The sequence below is a fragment of the Ascaphus truei genome, chromosome 2 (assembly GCF_040206685.1).
Source record: "Ascaphus truei isolate aAscTru1 chromosome 2, aAscTru1.hap1, whole genome shotgun sequence".
In the NCBI taxonomy this organism is placed as follows: Eukaryota; Metazoa; Chordata; class Amphibia; order Anura; family Ascaphidae; genus Ascaphus; species Ascaphus truei.
Genome location: NC_134484.1, coordinates 488,858,159 through 488,878,659, shown reverse-complemented (window position 1 = coordinate 488,878,659; position 20,501 = coordinate 488,858,159). Strand labels below are relative to the sequence as shown.

The window sequence follows — 20,501 nt, the reverse complement described above, 5'->3', positions numbered from 1 at the left end:
GCAGGAGGTTTTGCCGGTGATTTTGCCTGGAGCAGAGAAAAAAGCAGTCGGTAGCTGCAATTTCTTTCGGCCCTAAGGTGGCGCTGTGCTGCACAGCTCCTGCAGGACCTCCTTGTTGCATGCAGTGTGATGTGAGCGTGAGAGGGTGAGGGGGTGTCATGGGGAGGAGGGGTGAGGGTGTCATGGGGAGGGGGGTGAGTGTCATGGGGAGGCGGGGTGAGGGAATGAGTGTCCAGGGAAGGGGGGGTGAGAGTGTGTCATGGGGAAGGGGGGGTGAAAGTGTGTCATGGGAAGGGGGGTGAAAGAGAGACATGGGGTGAGAAACATATTGGGGGGGATAAAGAAAGACTGGTGGGAAGGGAGAAACACACACACTGGCTGGAGGGAGAGGGAGAGACACTGGTTTGTGGGAGAGTGAGAGACACTGGCTGGAGGGAGAGTGAGAGACACTGGCGGGAGGGAGAGTGAGAGACACTGGCGGGAGGGAGAGTGAGAGACACTGGGGGGAGGGAGAGTGAGAGACAGTGGGGGGAGGGAGAGTGAGAGACACTGGGAGGAGGGAGAGTGAGAGACACTGGGGGGAGGGAGAGTGAGAGACACTGGGGGGAGGGAGAGTGAGAGACACTGGGGGGAGGGAGAGTGAGAGACACTGGGGGGAGGGAGAGTGAGAGACACTGGGAGGGAGAGTGAGAGACACTGGAGGGAGGGAGAGTGAGAGACACTGGAGGGAGGGAGAGTGAGAGACACTGGGGGGAGGGAGAGTGAGAGACACTGGGGGGAGGGAGAGTGAGAGACACTGGGGGGAGGGAGAGTGAGAGACACTGTTGGGAGGGAGAGTGAGAGACACTGTGGGGAGGGAGAGTGAGAGACACTGTGGGGAGGGAGAGTGAGAGACACTGTGGGGAGGGAGAGTGAGAGACACTGTGTGGAGGGAGAGTGAGAGACACTGTGTGGAGGGAGAGTGAGAGACACTGTGGGGCAGGAGAGTGAGAGACACTGTGGGGAGGGAGAGTGAGAAATACTGGGGGGAGGGAGAGTGAGAAACACTGGGGGGAGGGAGAGTGATAGACACTGGGGGAGGGAGAGTGAGAGACACTGGGGGGAGGGAGAGTGAGAGACACTGGGGGGAGGGAGAGTGAGAGACACTGGGGGGAGGGAGAGTGAGAGACACTGGGGGGAGGGAGAGTGAGAGACACTGGGGGGAGGGAGAGAGAGAGAGAGACACTGGGGGAGTGATAGAGGCACTAGGGGGAGGGAGAAAAAGAGAGACACACTGGGGTGAGGGAAAGAGAGAGTGGGGGGAGGGATTGACACTGAGGGGAGGGATAGAGAAACACTGGAGGGGGAGTGAGAAATACGGGGAGAGGGGAGATTGGGGGGGGAGGAGAGAGAGAGAATACAGAATAAATGGGGACGCTATTAGACAAATATCATAATATTTATTTTTAAGTGATGTAATTTGTGTGATAAATACTTTTTATGATGTGTCCCGGTTTTTACTTATGAAAGTCTGGTCACCCTAGCTGGCGGCCAATATCTTTGTGCGCGTGGGGGCTGCGGAGGTACGAAGCCTGAAGAGGAATGGTACCAAAGAGGCCAGGGGAGAGCATGCCCAGCGCAGTGACATCAAACATGCTGCAGGTCTGGCCGGCACCGTGGAGTGATTGATGTTGCAGCTGCACGCTTTGCCGTGTCTGCTGCTGCTGGGGTAGAGGGGAGTTCTGGCGGGGGGGGGGAGGGAGGTGGTTCCCCTTTCAGACCAATGAGCTGCACACCCATTTGTAGCAGAGCTTTCCAGTACCTGGAGCAGCCGGAGCAGGCCCCCGCCTCATGATCACCTATCCCCAGGGAGCTCCAGCAGGACCAGGAAGAGATCAACAGAGTGCTCTCCCCCCCACCCCCAGCTAAACGGAGGGATGAAGGTCAGGCAATCATGGCAGCATTGAGGGGCTTGGGAGGAGTATGAGTTTTGGGGGGCTGAGGGTTTTTCTTTGGGTTAGGGGGGGTCACTTGGGATTATTGATCAGCAGGAGAGATCCATCAGTACCCCCCTTGAGTTTGGTTATGGAAATCCCTGATCAACATTTAAAACGGAAATAAATTAATAATACTGGAAGGTAGGAGTGGATGACACTGGGGAAAGCAAATGGGAGAAGGAAAAAAGGGAGGGGAAGGGGGAAAAAAGGGGGAGAGGGAAGGGAGGTAGCAAAGAGGTGGATGAATGCACCTCAAATGGATTGCCTTTGCGCACCAGAAAAAAACATATTACCAGATGCCAGCGAATAATAAAATAAACAGTGATCCAATACTAGTATACTGCCTGCGCGCACGCCTGCAGCCCAAGCGACTTGTGAACTTGGCTGCAGGAGAATGTAGACGCGTGGCGGGGGCGTGGTGGACGCGTCACAAAGCTGATTCGCCCTTATTGGCTGAACCAGCTCATGTGCGCTGACGTCATGTGATTTTGATCAGGTCATCAATATAACGCTTGTAAAAAATAATACGATGCCGAAAAGGATTAGAATCACCAAAAATAAATGTGGATTCCCAGAGACCCATAAAAAGATTAGCACACGACGGGGCAAAGGAGGTACCCATAGCCGTACCCCGTGTCTGCAAGAAACTGTGACTCAAATAAAAATGTGATGGAATCTATAAGAAAAGTGCGAAGTGAAATAGATAACGAGGAGGAAAGAAGGAAAAATGGAGTAGCCTTAATACCCTGGTCATGATCAATGATGGAGTATAACGACATAACGTCCATCGTAACCCATCTATAGTTCTTATGCCATTTAACAGCTTTTATAGCACATAACAGATCTGGAGAGTCTCTCAAAAAGGACGGTAAATGTTTAACTATCGGTTGTAACAAACTATCCACATATCGCGACAAACCATCTCCCAAAGACCCAATGCTAGCCACACTGGGCCGCCTTACTCTTTAATCTCCAGGACAACCACTGGGAAACCTGGCAACAAGAAAGGAAAATCCATCATGTAAAGCTGGGAGTGGGGGCTCTTCTTGTGATTTCACCTCCTCTGATATTGGTATAATATAATACCTCCTGTAAAGAAATGTATTACTAGACCTTATGGCAGAAAATGACAAAGAGTTGGAGATATATTATCTTCTTACCTGCTGGTGGTCATGTGATAGAAAATGAAAAAGGCGCTCCAAGGAGGAGGTGATGACAATAAATGTGCTAAATAATCTTAACTTAATAAAGTGAAAAATTTGATAAATACTGTGACTTAGTCCCAGGATATTAGGCAGCTTTCTGCCTGATTTAGGTCAGAAAGTGCAGGAATAGTGCAAAAGGATCCATTCCACAGCTTCACATTTACTCAGGCTGGTGGATGGAAAGTCCAGGCCACAGTTTACAATGGGTCTAGTTCTCCCGCACCTGCTCTCCTAATTACAGAAACAGGTATATATGGCAGCTAGCCGTGCTGCTTCATTCTCTCTCCTAGAGCCTGGAGGCTGGGGGCACGCTGCTCCCCTGTATGCAGTTTGGGGAGGATGCCCCCATCATGACCTTCACTGTCCGGAAGAATTGCCTGGACTCTTGGGACGCTGTCCCCATCTATCAGTTAAGCTATGTCTAAAGACTGTGGCTATTATTGCGTAACTAGTGACCCTAAATGAGAGGGTATTGACTAAGCTGGGGAACCAGGTTAGTTAGGGAAGGGTCCCTTGAATTTGTTTTCCCAAATGCGTTTTATCGCATCTATTGATGGTCAGACGCCCATAACTCTGCATTTCCAACCTTTATACGTGTCTGAGAGCCATATTGCACTTCTAACTCTGCTGCATGTGGCTTGTCCCAGAACACCCAGCAGGCCTGGGGACTTCCAATGAGAGACAATTAACCATGAATATTCACTAAATGTGACCATGCGCCTTGTAACAAGATAACACCCCTTTGTGCAGACAAAGGGGAAAAGGTACTCACCAGAGACAGGAAATGGGACAGTTTCACTCTTTATTGGGGTCAGATGTTCCTCTGTGTTCGGTTCTTCCTTCTCTGACTTAATCTCAAACCTCTCCGGTACATCCACTGGGAAACCTGGCAAGAAGAAAAGGAAAATCCATCATGTAAAGCTGGGAGTGGGGGCGCTTCTTGTGATTTCACCTCCTCTGATATTGTTATAATATAATACCTCTTGTAAAGAAATGTATTACTAGCCCTTCTGGCAGAACATGACAGCGTTTAAGATATATTATCTTCTGTTGGTTCTATATGAAAATAAGATTAGTTTCAGACACCAAAATATTTCCTCTACTCACTAAACAAGCGTGGATTCATGCTGGTAGTGCGCAGTGCGCTGCTCTAGAGGTGCTGGCAGTGGGCAGCGCTGCTCTGGTGGGGACAAGATAACATCCTTTTGTGCAGACAAAGGAGAAAAGTTACTCACCAGAGACAGGAAATGGAACAGTTTCACTCTTTATTGGGGTCAGATGTTCCTCAGTGTCGGTCTCTTCTTTCTCTGACTTAATCTCTAACCTCTCCGGTACAACCACTGGGAAACCTGGCAATAAGCAAAGGAAAACCCATCCTGTAAAGCTGGGAGTGGCAGCGCTTCTTGTGAATTCACCTCCTCTGATATTGATATAACATCTTGTAAGTAAATGTATTACTGGCCCTTCTTGCAGAAATTGACAAAGAGTTGAAGATATATAATCGTCTTACCTCCTAGTGGTTCAATAAAGAAAACAAGATTAGTTTGGGTGTCTGATTCACATAATGGCAAAATAACCATATATTCCCTCCTTGCAGATTTCAAAGACACCAAAATATCTCCTCTACTCACTTAACAAGCGTGGATCCATGCTGGCAGTGGGCAGTGCTGCTCTGGGAGGTACTGGCAGTGGGCAGTGCTGCTCTGGGAGGTGCTGGCAGTGGGCAGTGCTGCTCTGGAGGTGCTGGCAGTGGACAGTGTTCATCTGGAGGTGCTGGCAATGCTCCTCTGGAGGTGCTGGCAGTGGGCAGCGCTGCTCTGGAGGTGCTGGCAATGGGCAGTGCTGCTCTGGAGGTGCTGGCAGTGTTCATCTGGAGGTGCTGGCAGTGGGCAGTGCTGCTCTGGAGGTGCCGGTAGTGGGCAGCGCTGCTCTGGAGGTGCCGATAGTGGGCAGCGCTGATATGGAGGTGCTGGTAGTGGGCAGTGCTGATATGGAGGTGCCGATAGTGGGCAGTGCTGATATGGAGGTGCCAGTAGTGGGCAGTACTGATATGGAGGTGCCAGTAGTGGTCAGTACTGATATGGAGGTGCCGATAGTGGGCAGTACTGATATGGAGGTGCCAGTAGTGGTCAGTACTGATATGGAGGTGCCGATAGTGGGCGGTGCTGCTCTGGAGGTGCTGGCAGTGGGCGGTGCTGATCGGAGGTTCCTTGATCTATATTTGTTGGATGACAGCTGTGTCTGTATAAAAGAGAAAACAGAATTTGAATGATCTGTTTTATTGGACAAATATACAGCATTTAGTATGAGCTTTCAAACCTAAGATTATTAACCCCAAAGGAGTCGGAGAAGACAGGGGCACCAAAAAGAAACTTATCGTCCCTCCTCAAACAGGAACTTCATGTCAAACACTGCAAAACTTTAATGGCTCAGGATAGTCTCACAACATAACCATCTAGAAAAGTATAACTAGAGTCGGAGAACTACAGCCAAAAGACCAGTAAAGTCCTCATAGTGTAACATACTAACATACTGTAATGTTCCATAGTATGAATAAAAAGCAGATACAGTACATGAGTGAGACTTTGATAAATGCTCCCGATACTCTCTCAGGTCCAGCAGTTCTGCTCCATACTGACACAGTCTCACTTTCCTATTTCATACGGTGAGAAGTGGGTAATGCAGAGGAACCAGTGCAGTAACTTCCCCTCACCTTACCCCACCATAATAAATAAGGGGGGTTTGATCCCTCACACCCTCATTAATTTGTTCCTCGATCACCTCCAGTTTCTCACTTTCAGCACATTTGTACCTGGCAGGACATGCTTATATAAAGGAATGCCTGGGAAACACTGACATTTTACTGACTGATTATATATTTTCCCCTGGTCTCTCAATGTCAGCACATGACATGAGGGAATAGGCTCTGCCCATCTGAAGGTAGGACACAGACTTCTGACCTGCTCACACCCTTATCAGCCCGTCCTATTATGACGGGATCACTGCTTCCCGACCCAGATAATTTCCAGAGGAATAGTTATATTCTGATACTGAATCAAAAGCTCTATTCTCTGTGTTATATCTGTGGAACGTATCTACACGTATAATACAAGTATTGTAAACACAATAAGAAAGGCTTCAAGATTGTAAATAATATTATACATATATCAAAACAAAAAAACACACACACACACACACACACACACACAGTGAATAGTTTACCATGGTAATGATAAAAATAAAGACAGTAGTAAGTAGTAGTGAGTAGTAAGGTCCAATAATATTTATTATAAATAAATATATAAATGTGTGTCCTGAAATCCCTCTCCTGGCTTTCGATCAAATACCGCATCTATACACTCTTCTGCCCCTCCTTACATCTCAGCCCTAATTTCTCGCTATGCACCCTCCAGACTCTTGCGTTCTTCTCAAGGATGTCTTCTTTCTACCCCTTTGTATCTAAAGCCCTCTCCCGCCTTAAACCTTTCTCACTGGCTGCCCCGCACCTCTGGAATTCCCTTCCCCTCAATACCCGACTGGCACCCTCTCTATCCACCTTTAAGACCCACCTTAAGATACATTTGCTTAAAGAAGCATATGAATAGCACTGTGGATAATCCTGGACACATGATACATAAAGCTTGGCCCCCTGCAGATGCACTTATTAGAATTCCCTCCTACTGTCTCTATACGTTCCCCTACCTACCAATTAGATGATAGAGAGGATTTGGCCTGGGATTAAAGGGGTTACACCCCATTTGGCCACCCTCTACTCTCACCTGGGAAGCAAGGGGTTCACTGGACTGGGGTCCAGTAATGTGTTTTGCCTTGCTTCAGCCATCCAACTGTTTATTCCCCTGTATAAATGTATTGTTTCTGGGCCAGTGTCTGCACCACACACACTGGGGCTTAGGGGGTTAATGAGCTGCAGTTTAGGAAAATACATTAGGATGCGTGGTGTCTTTTCAGAAATCTCTGGGCTTCAAAAGGCTTGATTGAAGTTGGGTGTGAAAAGGTACAGAGGGGGTTTGGTGTATGTTAACACATATTGCTGGTGTAGACAGCTAGGACCCAGGCTGGGGCATTGGGTGTGAAATATAGCACCTTTGACAAATGTTCACTACACAGCCCTGATTCAAAGGATGTATTGATTGGGGCCAGGGGTGCGGTTACGAAAGGAGAACTCAGAATGAGTGACCTTATTAAATATAACAATATTATGAGATGTCCTCGGCTGAACATGCTAAGAGTTACATATGTGTAACCGGGGGACCGAGCCGCAAATAATGAGTACAGACACCTGATGTTTAGCAGGTCCTAAGAGACAGATATTAATATCTCTCTTAATTTTAGTATTACACGGTAATATTTAGTCTCATTGGGAGCGTCATGCGTGACGGAATGTATTAATATGCTTCGGGTGCCAGTAAGTACTACTAAACTGAAGTTTTGAAGTTATATAGATAGGAAAAGCAGTTTTTAAACGTCCTTGGGTGGGAGGAGTTTTACTCTGAGGAAAACTGTCAACCTCACCACTGATTTATGAGAGGGGCTGGGTTTAGGTTGTGTTCAATGGGAAATAATTGTATAAGAACAGGCTCAGCCTATGGCTATTGTTCTTCATGCCTTCATGTCTTCATGATCTGCATGTATTGCTGTGATGTCAACATCTGAAACTGAATTATGGAAGGAATGGCCCATCCTGTATCCTGATGGCTTTCTTGTCCTAACCTTTAAGTAAGTGTCCATATTTTGCCTGTTATTTGTATATCTCGTGTGTTCACCTTTTTCAAGGAATAAATTGTATTTTATCATATCTAAGTCTCGTCCAGTTCAACCCAGATATAATTTTTTTGTGTATTATTAATAGCCTGTTTCAAAGCGACCGTCACAAGCTCCTCGGAGCAGGGACTCCTCTTCCTTAATGTTACTTTTATGTCTGAAGCACTTATTCCAATGACTTGTTATTTATATTATCTGTTATTTATATGATTACAACATGTATCACTACTGTGAAGCGCTATGTACATTTATGACGCTATATAAATAAAGACATACAATAAGTGTGTGTGTATATGTGTGTATGTATATATATATACAGTGTTCGACAATCCTATACATTTACACGCCCGGGGCGTGTGGATTTAACCCCCGGGCGAGTAAATATTGGCCCAAGCAGCACACGTGTTTGTTTTTTTAAATTTCCCTGCTCGCGCTGACATTTTCCCTACTCGCGCTGAAAAAACAAAAAAAAACTCCACCTACCTGATTGCTGATTGGCGCGACTCCCAGGCTTTGCGGGCGCGCGGCCAGGCTCTATATGAGCCCGCCCCCAACGAGCAGCCATTATTTCTGGCCGGAGATCTATTGGAGAGTAAGTACTCTCCAATCTCTGCATGCTGCGGCCCCTCTGCTCCTTCCTTGCAAGCCCCTTACTCCCCACGCGGGGCAGGAGATGGTAGTGGGGTGTCCCCCCTTACCCCGGCTTCCCGCCGATCCCCGCGCGGGGCAGGAGATGGTAGTGGGGTGTCCCCCCTTCTGTCCCCGACTTCCCACCGATCCCCGCGCGGTGCAGGAGATGGTAGTGGGGTGTCCCCCCTTCTGTCCCTGTCCCCGCTTACCCCGACTTCCCGCCGATCCCCGCGCGGGATTGGAGATGGTCACGGGTGTGGTGGGGGGGTTAGAGCGGGGCAGTGGTGGTGGTGCTCGGTCGCGCGGCCTTTCCTCTTCTTCCCCCTGTCGTGTGTGTGTGTCTGTGTGTATGCATGGGTGTGTGTGTGTGCGCGTGTGCATGGGTGTGTATGCATGGGCGAGTGTGCCTCCCCCCCACCCTGTCACTTCCCCCCCCACCCTGTCTGCACTGGAACTGCATTTGGCATTGGAGAGTGAGGCATTTAAAGTGAGCTTTTTAAGTGATAAATATAGTTAGACTATAGTTTGACTAGAGGTGACGGGGGACTGGATCTACTGCAAACTTTTTGACTCACGGCAACAAACGGTAAGCTATTCAGATCACACTATGATCCCATTCTTACTAACCTGCATATTTTAACCCCCCACCCCTTTACAACTTATTTCACTGCAGCCTCTCCCAAAACTGACTGCACAAAACCCTGAAACCCTAAACTGACTCTAGCATTGCAATGCACCAAAACATTTGACAAGGAACAGGCGCACAACTGCTGCTTAGTCTGCACACACTCACTTTGTTCACAACAGCTCCTTGCAGCACTGCCTACCTCTGGCAAAATGAAACTGCTATGTATCTTAACATTTTCCTTTCTCCTGGCCTCATGGAGATGTTACTCTCTCTATACACTACAAACTCCTCCAACCTGGCCCACACCCAACATCACCATACTGGACTACTCAAAAGCCTTGCACTATCTACTGAATGTTGGTGGAGAACTCTAAAAAGCAGCACACCAACCGCTGCTCACTCTAATGGCAAACACCACAAATTTACAACCTCCAAACAACTACCCAAATTCCTACTCGTACTGTTACTCTCCTTAGCAGGTGATATTGAACCTAACCCAGCTCCTTCCATTCCAGCTCTGTCCCATGCCCCTGAGAATTCCACCTTTAAATTCCAAAAAGGCCTATCTGTCGCCCATATAAATATCCGGAGCCTGCTACCCAAACTGGACGAACTAAGGGAATGGTGCCTTATGCATAAACCCAAAGCCATCATTCTTACAGAAACATGGCTATCCCCTAAAACCCCTGATGCAAATATCGCCATTCAGGGATACTCCATTTTTAGGAGAGATAGGTCAAAGAGAGGAGGAGGGGTGTTATTTTATATTGCAGACACCTTACAATTTACACTGTTAAATTGCCCACCAAGCCCACCCTCTTTTGAAATTCTAGTTGGCAAAATCTGCCTCCCCTTTTCTAAGCCCATCTTGCTTGCTGGCATCTACCGCCCCCCTAAAGCCCCTCTATAATCCCTAACTGATATCACCCAGTTTCTTGGCTCCATTTCCTCTTTGAATGAAAAGAGTGAGCTGCTAGTTCTTGGGGATTTCAACTTCAATTGGCTTGACCCTAAAAACCACAAAATCCAGATACAACTCAAGTCACTTAGCCTATCGCAACTCATTTCCCAACCCACACGGATAAACCTGAAATCGCACAACCATTCCTTGCTAGACTAGATTCTCTCCTCAAACCCCAGCAGAATCCAATCCTCTGGCATCCTTCCTGACATTTTCAGTGACTATGCAATAGTGTACTGTGTAAGGAAAATTAAACCGCCCCAATCAAGCCCTAAAGTTCTCCTCACTAGAACATTTAATTAACCCACAACAGTTTCTGGATGACCTTACCAACTGCCCATGGCACAGAATCGATTTAATTCCCGACCCTGATTCTGCACTCGACTATTTCCAATCCGAGTTCTTAAAACTCTGCGATACCCATGCTCCACTACGCAAAATAAGGGTACGGGGGGCCCACCTTTCATGGGTTACAACTGAACTTATTGCACTCTACCAGCTCAGCGATACCTTGTGGAAAAGCTACAAAGTAACTGGCACTACCAAGGATCTCAATCACTACAGATGCATGCGGAACATGTGCACAAGGCAAACAAGGCATGCAAAAGCACAATATTACTCTGACAATCTCCACCAAAATACAACAAACCCAGCTAACTTCTGGAAGGGTATCAACAATATATTCCAGCCCCTAACCATCAACAACCAAGTAATATCACTAATGGGGATATTACTCTGACAAACCCCACTGACATTGCAAATGCATTCAATTATTACTTTGTGGGGTGTGCCACTAACTTATTAGCAAAACGCAGACCAAACCACAAACCTGAATCTCATCCTGGGGGTACCCCTATAGTCCCACCCCCTCCCAACACTACCCACAATTTTCAATTTGGCCTAGTATCTGAAGAGGAGATTATACAAGCGCTCCTCAAACTAAAACTAAGCAGCCAATGTGGACCTGACTTACTACAATCTAGGTTCCTACGACTTGGTGCCCCAGCCATTGCCAAACCAATTGCGTCCATAGTCAACTCTATCCTGTCTGCAGGCCATATCCCTAAGACCTGGAAAACTGCCAGAGTTGTCCCAATCTTCAAAAGTGGAGACAAAAACACTGTCTCAAACTACAGACCAATCTCACTTCTCCCAATTCTATCCAAAGTCATGGAAAAATGTGTCCACTCCCAATTAAGCGATTTCTATACCAAGACAAATTTCCCTAGCCAATTCCAATCTGGGTTTCGTCCCAAACACTCCACCGTAACTACCCTGCTAAAAGTTTGCAATGAAATCCAGTGTGGAATGGAACGGGGACAACTCACTGGTGCAGTATTTCTAGATTTTGCAAAGGCTTTTGACACAGTTGATCATGCTATCCTGCTTAACAAACTCCAGAGCTCTGGAATAGGGAAGCATGCTTTAAACTAGTTTCAGTCCTACCTATCAGGAAGATCCCAACATGTGTCCATCTCAGGCTCTGACTCCAACCCCCTGGATATCACCTGTGGTGTCCCGCAAGGCTCTGTTCTGGGGCCCCTACTCTTCTCAGTGTTCATTAATGATCTCCCACAGCTTGTAAGGAAGCCTCAATACACATGTATGCAGACGACACAATCCTATATGCACACAGCCATAGCCTCTCTGACCTTCAACACATACTTCAGTCTGACTTTTTGAGACTCGAAAACTGGATTTCCCAAAACAAACTTTTTTAAACACTGACAAGACTGTAACAATGGTGTTTGGGACCCAGACTAAATTTTTAAAGCTTCCAGTGACTGAGCTCCTGATTAGAACCAACGCTAACACCCCCCTAACCCCTGTCACTAGTTTTAAATACCTGGGCTTATGGTTTGACTCCCACTTAACATTCGGGATGCACATTGATACCCTGACAACCAAGACCTATGCCAAACTAGGGGTACTTTACAGGAACAAATCCTCCCTAAGTCTCCTGGTCAGAAAGCGTATCGCACAGCAGATGCTAATGCCAATTATTGACTATGGAGACATAGTATATGGCTCGGCACCTCAAACCCACCTTAGCAAACTTGACACCCTATACAATTCAATTTGTCGTTTTGTTCTCCAATGCAACTACAACACACATCACTGCGATATGCTCAAAGAACTAGATTGGTCATCACTAGAGTCTAGGCGCAAAGTTCACCTTTCCTGTCTTGCCTTTAAATTCTTCATGGGCAAGCTACCCAGCTATCTGAACAAGCTCCTCACCCCTACCACTTGCAGCACTTATCACCTGAGATCAGACTCCAAAAGACTGTTCATGGTCCCAAGGCTCAACAAAGTATCCGGACGTTCCTCCTTCTCCTACCGTGCACCCCAAAACTGGAACAACCTACCAGAGACTCTCACATCCACCACCAGCTTAAGTTCTTTCAAATCTAAGGCTGTCTCACATTTTAATCTGATCTGTAACTGTTTCATACGCCCATAATATATATTATCTCTAACTGTGCACGCAATGTCTTGTATATAATGTATACCCTGTTCATTTATGTAACTGTATTTGTAACCATGTATTATTTGTTTTTCTCTGTGCCCAGGACATACGTGAAAACGAGAGGTAACTCTCAATGTATTATGTCCTGGTAAAATGTTTTATAAATAAATAAATGTCGCCTCCCCAAAGATTACACTAAGCCCAGCTATCTTCATGACAGCGCAGCATGAGGTGAGGGGGGGGGGGGGATGCCAGTCTGCCCGCTCGACCACTAGCTTCATGCCGTCGAGGTGGCCACGGCGGGGCTGACTGTCCCCTCGGGGACACCTCGACACGTGCCTGCCACCTTCCCACCTCCCCAAAGAGGAGCGTGGTGGTGGTGGTGCTGGTCGCGGCCTTCCCTCCCCCCCGTGTGTGTATGGGAGAATGTGTATGGGAGTATGTGTGTGACACCAGAGTTACCCCAACCCCAATCAGTCACCCCCCCCAGTCAGTCACCCCCCACCCCAGTCAGTCACCCCCCACTCCCAGTCAGTGTCAGTCACCCCCCACCCCCAGTCAGTGTCAGTCACCCCCCCACCCCAAATCAGTGTCAGTCACCCCCCACCCCCAGTCAGTGTCAGTCACCCCCCACCCCCAGTCAGTGTCAGTCACTCACCCACCCAGCCAGTCTCAGTCACTCACCCACCCATCCAGTCACTCACCCACCCATCCAGTCACTCACCCACCCATCCAGTCACTCATCCACCCAGCCAGTCTCAGTCACTCACCCACCCATCCAGTCACTCACCCACCCAGCCAGTCACTCACCCACCCAGCCAGTCACTCACCCACCCATCCACTCACCCACCCACCCATCCAGTCACTCACCCACCCATCCAGTCACTCAGCCAGCCACTCACCCACCCACCCAGCCAGTCACTCACCAACCCACCCAGCCAGTCACTCACCCACCCAGCCATTCACCCACCCACCCAGCCATTCACCCACCCAGCCAGTCACTCACCCAGCCTCTCTCTCTGTGTATCACCCACCCTCTGTGTGTCACCCGTTTCCCCCGTGTCTCCCCCCCTCTGTGTCTCTCTCCCCCCTCTCTCTCTCCCCCCCACTCTCTCTCTCTCTCTCCCCCACTCTCTCTCCCCCCACTCTCTCTCTCCCCCCACTCTCTCTCTCCCCCCACTCTAATCTCTCTCCCCCCACTCTACTCTCTCTCCCCCCCACTCTACTCTCTCTCCCCCCCCACTCTACTCTCTCTCCCCCCCCACTCTACTCTCTCTCCCCCCCCACTCTCTCAATCTCTCCCCCCCACTCTCTCAATCTCTCCCCCCCACTCTACTCTCTCCCCCCCACTCTACTCTCTCCCTCCCACTCTACTCTCTCCCTCCCACTCTCTCTCCCTCCCTCCCACTCTCTCTCCCCCCCCACTCTCTCTCTCTCCCCACTCTCTCTCTCCCCCACACTCTCTCTCTCCCCCACACTCTCTCTCTCCCCCACACTCTCTCTCTCTCCCACACTCTCTCTCTCTCCCACACTCTCTCTCTCTCCCACTCTCTCTCTCTCCACACACTCTCTCTCTCTCCCACACTCTCTCTCTCTCCCACACTCTCTCTCTCTCCCACACTCTCTCTCTCTCCCACACTCTCTCTCTCTCCCACACTCTCTCTCTCTCCCACACTCTCTCTCTCTCCCACACTCTCTCTCTCTCCCACACTCTCTCTCTCCCACACTCTCTCTCTCTCCCACACTCTCTCTCTCTCCCACACTCTCTCTCTCTCCCACACTCTCTCTCTCTCCCACACTCTCTCTCTCTCCCACACTCTCTCTCTCTCCCACACTCTCTCTCTCTCCCACACTCTCTCTCTCTCCCACACTCTCTCTCTCTCCCACACTCTCTCTCCCTCTCTCCCACACTCTCTCTCCCTCTCTCCCACACTCTCTCTCCCTCTCTCCCACTCTCTCTTTCCCACACTCTCTCTCTTTCCCACACTCTCTCTCTCTCTCCCACTCTCTCTCCCCCACACTCTCTCTCTCCCCCACACTCTCTCTCTCTCCCCCACACTCTCTCTCTCTCTCCCACACTCTCTCTCTCTCTCCCACACTCTCTCTCTCTCCCACACTCTGTCTCTCTCTCCCACACTCTGTCTCTCTCTCCCACACTCTGTCTCTCTCTCCCACTCTCTCTCTCTCTCCCACACACACTCTCTCCCACACTCTCTCTCTCTCTGTCACTCACACTCTGGATCTCTTATTTACCCTATATATCTTAACTGCCCTATACTACACAGAAATCTTAACTGCCCTGTACTGCTTTCTTCCAGATCTGACTCAAGCTTCACACGGAAGACATCGGACCCCCCCCTAACCCAGAAGACAGGTAGGGAACACCTCCCCTCCAATGTATAACATTGTGGGAATGAGGGTACCTGGACATTGAGGGACTGCGGATCAGGTAAGATCCCAGGCAGGATTGCTGCTTTAGATATTGTGAAGCGGGGACATCCAGACACTGGTTAAGGGGTTCAGGAAACTAGTCATTCACACCTGGTTTTTAATTCTAGATCCGACATACACACACACACACGTAACAAGGACTAATTGTAGTATAATGTAATACAATAAATACATTTGTTAAAAACGAATGTTGTTCTGACTAGGAATTTATTAAATGTATTTTATTTATATATTTTATTTTAAAGCGAGGTTGGGGGAGGGACTAGGGGCGAGGTTGGGGGCGGGAATAGGGGCGGGGTTGGGGGCGGGAATAGGTGGCGAGTAGATTTTTTGGTTGGGCGAGTAGGTTTTTGGGTGATTTGTCGAATACATTATATATATATATATATATATATATATATACACACTTATTGTATTGTATGCCTTTATTTATATAGCGCCATAAATGTACATAGCATATATATATGTGATAAATATATGTGATAACTGTTTCATACGCTCATAATATATATTTTCTTTAACTGTGCATGCAATGTCTTGTATATAATGTATAACCTGTTCATTTATGTAACTGTATTTTTAACCATGTATTATTTTGTTTTACTCTGTGCCCAGGACATACTTGAAAACGAGAGGTAACTCTCAATGTATTACTTCCTGGTAAAATATTTTATAAATAAATAAATAAATAAATAATATATGTGATAAAGAATCACTGGCACTCCAATAGAAATTCAATAAAGTGCATGCCCCATATAAATAATAAAAGTATACATTATCGCATAGCAGCAAAAAGGAGACAGCACTCAGGTGAATGAAAATAAATGTATTAAATACAGCACATAACTCCAACGTTTCGATCCCATCCTGAGGAAGATCCCCCTGTGGGATCGAAACGTTGGAGTTATGTGCTGTATTTAATACATTCATTTTCATTCACCTGAGTGCTGTCTCCTTTTTGCTGTTATGCGGTAATGTATACTTTTATTATAGGTTATCTGGATTGTCTTTGTGGAGACCCACTCCCTTTTTAACATTTCATCCCATTTTTATTGATCATTAATAAAATGATTACTTATACTCTCTTTTGGTATACCCGTGTGCTCACTATATGGATGCTTCCTTGTTGTATTACTATTGCCTTTATCTATATATACATACACATATATATATAGTGGTTGACAAATCACCAAAAAATCTACTCGCCACACAAAAAAAATCTACTCGCCACCTAGTACCAAACGTGTGCTGCTTGGGCCAATATTTACTCGCCCGGGGGTTAAATCCACTCGCCCGGGGCGAGCAAATGTATAGGTTTGTCGAACACTGTATATATATATATATATATATATATATATATATATATATATATATATATATATATATATATCATATATTTTCCTCAGTACACAAGGGTGCTGACAAGAGGAAAACGGTCTTGAGCAGAAATCCTCTGCGGAGATCAAGACACCCAAAGACCTATATTCCTGGACACAGAGGACCCAGGAACCTACCAGAGACTGACATGAAGGGCCACCTGCTTTAAGGAGAACCAAATATATCAGGCTTTCGCACACAAATCCTGGAGTCTCTTGCGGCAAATTGCACAAGGCCATAGATGAGGTCGTGACCGCCCGAGTGAACTGTGCTGGTAACCGGCGTTCTCCCATCACCGAGTGTGAGAGACTCGCTACTACTCTCAACTGCTTATATTTAACTCACGGAATGTGAGTTGAATACCTATTTTGTTATTTTAGTTACATTTTATTAAAAGGTTTTACACTATCCCTGTTTTTCCTGTTTATCCCCTTACCTATTCTCTTTATGAGATCTATCTGTCAGGAACAATCTGTGAACACAGATACACCGCGATTGCTGTTGGGACATCGTGCAATCAACGAACCTGAATAAAGATCACAGGCCGAAACATGCAAATTCTGAAAGCAGAGTTCCTGAATCCCTTAGTGGATTAAAGGCTGTTACCTACTATATTAAGTGTAAGTGCATATCTTACCAATTAATCATCTGAATTGTATAGATATACTGCCCTACGATATTTTTTTTCCCTTTTTCTGTTTCCGTTTTTTTGCGCCTAGGTCACTCTTTCCTATACAATTTCCAGGCGGCAATTGTGGAGCCGTGGACCTAAGTGGCAGCATTTTGTAGGGTTAGTTCAGGGGGGCGCAAACTTTTTTCCCTGCGCCCCCCTGACGGCTGTCCCCTCACTCCCGCGCCCCCCCCCAACCCCAACTTACCCGCGCTCCGGCGTAATGACGTCACGTTGCCATAGCAACGTGACGTCACATGACCTCGCAGCGTCATTTTGACGCCGCGTTGCCATGGTGCCGCAGGGAGGAAGCCGCTGGAGCCTCGGTAAGTTAGGTTTACAGAGGCCCTGCAGCTCCCCCGGCACTTAATTTAAGTGCCTTCGGGAAGCGCGCGGGGCCTCTGTAAACCCCGCGCCCCCCGTCGGCAGTGTCGCGCCCCCCCTGGGGGTCGCGCCCCACAGTTTGCGCACCGCTGGGTTAGTTGATTTCAAGGGTTAATACCTCTCATTTATTGATTGATTTGGCTAAGTGTGGTTTTTATCTTTACTGCATTAACAAGTTGCGCGGTTTGCATCTTGTTTTTATATATATATCTCAATTCGGTGTGAGACGAAACGCGTCAGGACGCAACCAGGAAGCAGCGTCATTACGTCATCATTGTGGGACGGGGAACTTGGCCGGACCGCTTCCCTGCTGCTATTGGCTGGCAGTGCAAGAGGCATATTGTGCTCAGTCTGTCGAGACTCAGAGAACGGAGAATCCTTCTGTGTGTAATCGGCAGCTCAGCTATCATCACCCCGGGCGGGCAGCTGATTCCATTTCCTGCACCACGAGTACCAACGTGGAGGATTCGTTTGAAGGACCCTTCCAGCTGGCGGTCACTTTAATGGCCATGAAATGCTCTTTTACAGGTTGTATTTTTGAGTGAGCCTTTTTCCTCCTCTTCCCGTTTTATATAATAAATGTGTAACAATTTTACACTATGGGCCGTGCGCTTTCTTTTGTCACACACACACACACACACACACACACACACCAGAAAATAGCCGTGTTAGTCCAGTTGCAATAGTGCAGAATAAATGTGTTCTTCAGTATTAGGTGATACCTTTTTTTATTGGACTTTTAATTTTATTTTATCTACAGTACATATCTGTTTTTGTGTTGTTTTTTTTTCTTTTCTCTCGTCACTGTTTTAGTTATAGATTCCTGTGTATATCAGTATTGCTTAACCTGAAGAGAGAACCCTCAAAAGCTTGTCCTATGACACAAATTGTTAGTCTAAAAAAAAAAAAGGTATCAGCTAATACTGAAGAACTCATTTATTCTTCTATATATATATTAGAAGCACATCGTTGCGGCTCCCGTGCAGGGCACCGCCATCTTGCGCATGCGCAGTAGGACCTCGGGCGGCCATTAAAAGTCACGCATGCACAGGAGTAGCGCGAGCGCAGGCTGAAAGGAGTGCAGGGATCTCGGCAGCAGTAAGAGATACTTTTTGCGTGCTCTGTCCTGTGTTGACTTCAGCTCCCTGTTTCCTGAGGTCTGCTATCCTTCCACAGCAGAGCCTATCTACTGGTACCTGTGGCCTGCTGCTCATTCTCCATTGCAGAGGCCTTGTCCTGGTTCCTGTGCTGAAGCGGAGGATTCTCCAGTGCGTACTTCAGCTTCCAGTTTCCTGAGGCCTGCTGTCCTTCCCTTGAAGAGGCCGGTCTACGAGTCCTAAGCAGCGTCAACATCACGGCGCCGTGACATTGACGTCAGTGCGTCGCGGGCTATTGGCCCAGCGACGTCACTGCCCCGCCTCCCGATCGCGCCTCAGCTGTTCAGCACGGCTCCCCCTCTATGGACGCAGCCTAAGGCATAGGCTTCACTGCACACCCCCAGGAAGAAGATCCCTCTGGGGATCGAAACGTCGGATTTTTGTGTGTTTCAATACATTATTTTGCATACCTCCGAGTGCTGCCGTCTCTCTTTGCTGTTCTGCTGCCCTGCTGGATGGTAACGTACTCTTTACATTATTTATGGGACTAGCACCAGGCCGTTCTGGATATCTACATTGCAGTGCTTGCTGCTTTTTTACCTTCTTATGCTTATACAGTAAGCCTAGCATCCAGCGATGATTTGACTTTGTTCTATGTGGCTGGGATTTAACAGGATCCGTGAGTACATACTTCCGACTTTTTACACTTTACGGTTGCTTTTGTTTTTTTTTTTACTGGGACAGTTTGCTGATGCCAATTTATCTGAGTCATTAAGCTATACAGAGGCTGACATAGCCAAAATAAGATATACAGAAGCTTTTGAATCGGTTTTTGGACCAGATAAACCATCGGACATTTATAATGATTTATTGAAATAAAAAAAAAGAGAGAAGAAGACTTTTAGCTGCATGCTGTTACACATTATCACAGAGAAACAAAACTGCTGCCCCATGGGTTTAGGATCAAAAATCAACACACGATGGGCAGAACTGATCCTGAGTTTTGTTCCAAATGGATTGGCATACTGGATAAGTGTTCGTTTGACTTAACTCTATTAGTCATAGAGCAATCCACAAAGGAATTAAATAAAATTAAAAAGGAAATTTACACCATCAAAGAAAAACAGGGACCCGTCTTAGAGGCAGATTCAGACACAAATTGGACTGATAAGTTACAAACGGCTTTGATGTTTACCGGGCAAGTCTCATTAAATATAAGAGAGATAAATTAAAACTGGTCTGGTCTACAAATGGCTGCTAGGAATCAACGCTCCTGCACAGGGCCGCAGCAGACCACAGAAGAATTTTCACGTTCCAGAAAGGCAGCCATCACAGGGCTGAATTACAACACCAGCGATACCGATCTGTCAGACTCACAAGAAAATGTACAAGCAGGACCTTTTTTTAGGACCAGGTGCTACTGGCAAACAGAAACCACCCTTACCAGACGGCATCACCAGGTGCTACTGGCAAACTGAAACCACCCTTACCAGACGGCATCACCGGTGACGGACCAGGAGAGGCAGCTGAATACCAAAGATTCCTACCACGTCAATCCAAAGTGAAAACTGGGAGAGATGCAAAGGGGAGGAATCAGTGATTCACAATATATCTTCATACAGCCTAACTTCAGCGGAGAAAAGTGTCCTCAGCAAGATATTATCATATGTTCCTACCCATTTACAGAAGCCATTTGACTGGGAGGTTGACATGTTTAAGATGAACCGTCTACTTCGATTGAAAGACTTCTTTCACAAACCTAATGATGAAAACATCTAGCAGGCAGCCAACGGTCAAAAGCACAATCTTCAAATCTAAGAGTACGTTTGACCCTCCTGTTGTAAACCATAGTATCTCCACCTTCATGGGC

The 20,501-nt window shown here is 47.3% G+C and overlaps 2 protein-coding genes across 5 annotated transcripts in view; one reads left to right on the top strand and one right to left on the bottom strand.

The window, feature by feature from the left end:
• LOC142488433 (uncharacterized) overlaps positions 1–20,501 on the bottom strand; it is a 219,638-nt gene that overhangs the window by 3,573 nt on the left and 195,564 nt on the right. The window contains exons 2-4 of the mRNA XM_075588940.1: positions 4,813–5,422; positions 4,417–4,530; positions 3,954–4,067 (exon numbers count right to left, since the gene is read on the bottom strand). Of these exons, the coding sequence (XP_075445055.1) occupies positions 3,954–4,067; positions 4,417–4,530; positions 4,813–4,945 (361 nt within the window). The 5' untranslated portion in view covers positions 4,946–5,422. The remainder of the gene's footprint in view (positions 1–3,953; positions 4,068–4,416; positions 4,531–4,812; positions 5,423–20,501) is intronic.
• The window catches only part of LOC142488431 (uncharacterized), a 245,337-nt gene that overhangs the window by 120,229 nt on the left and 104,607 nt on the right, over positions 1–20,501 (top strand). The gene's annotated exons all lie outside the window — the stretch shown is intronic.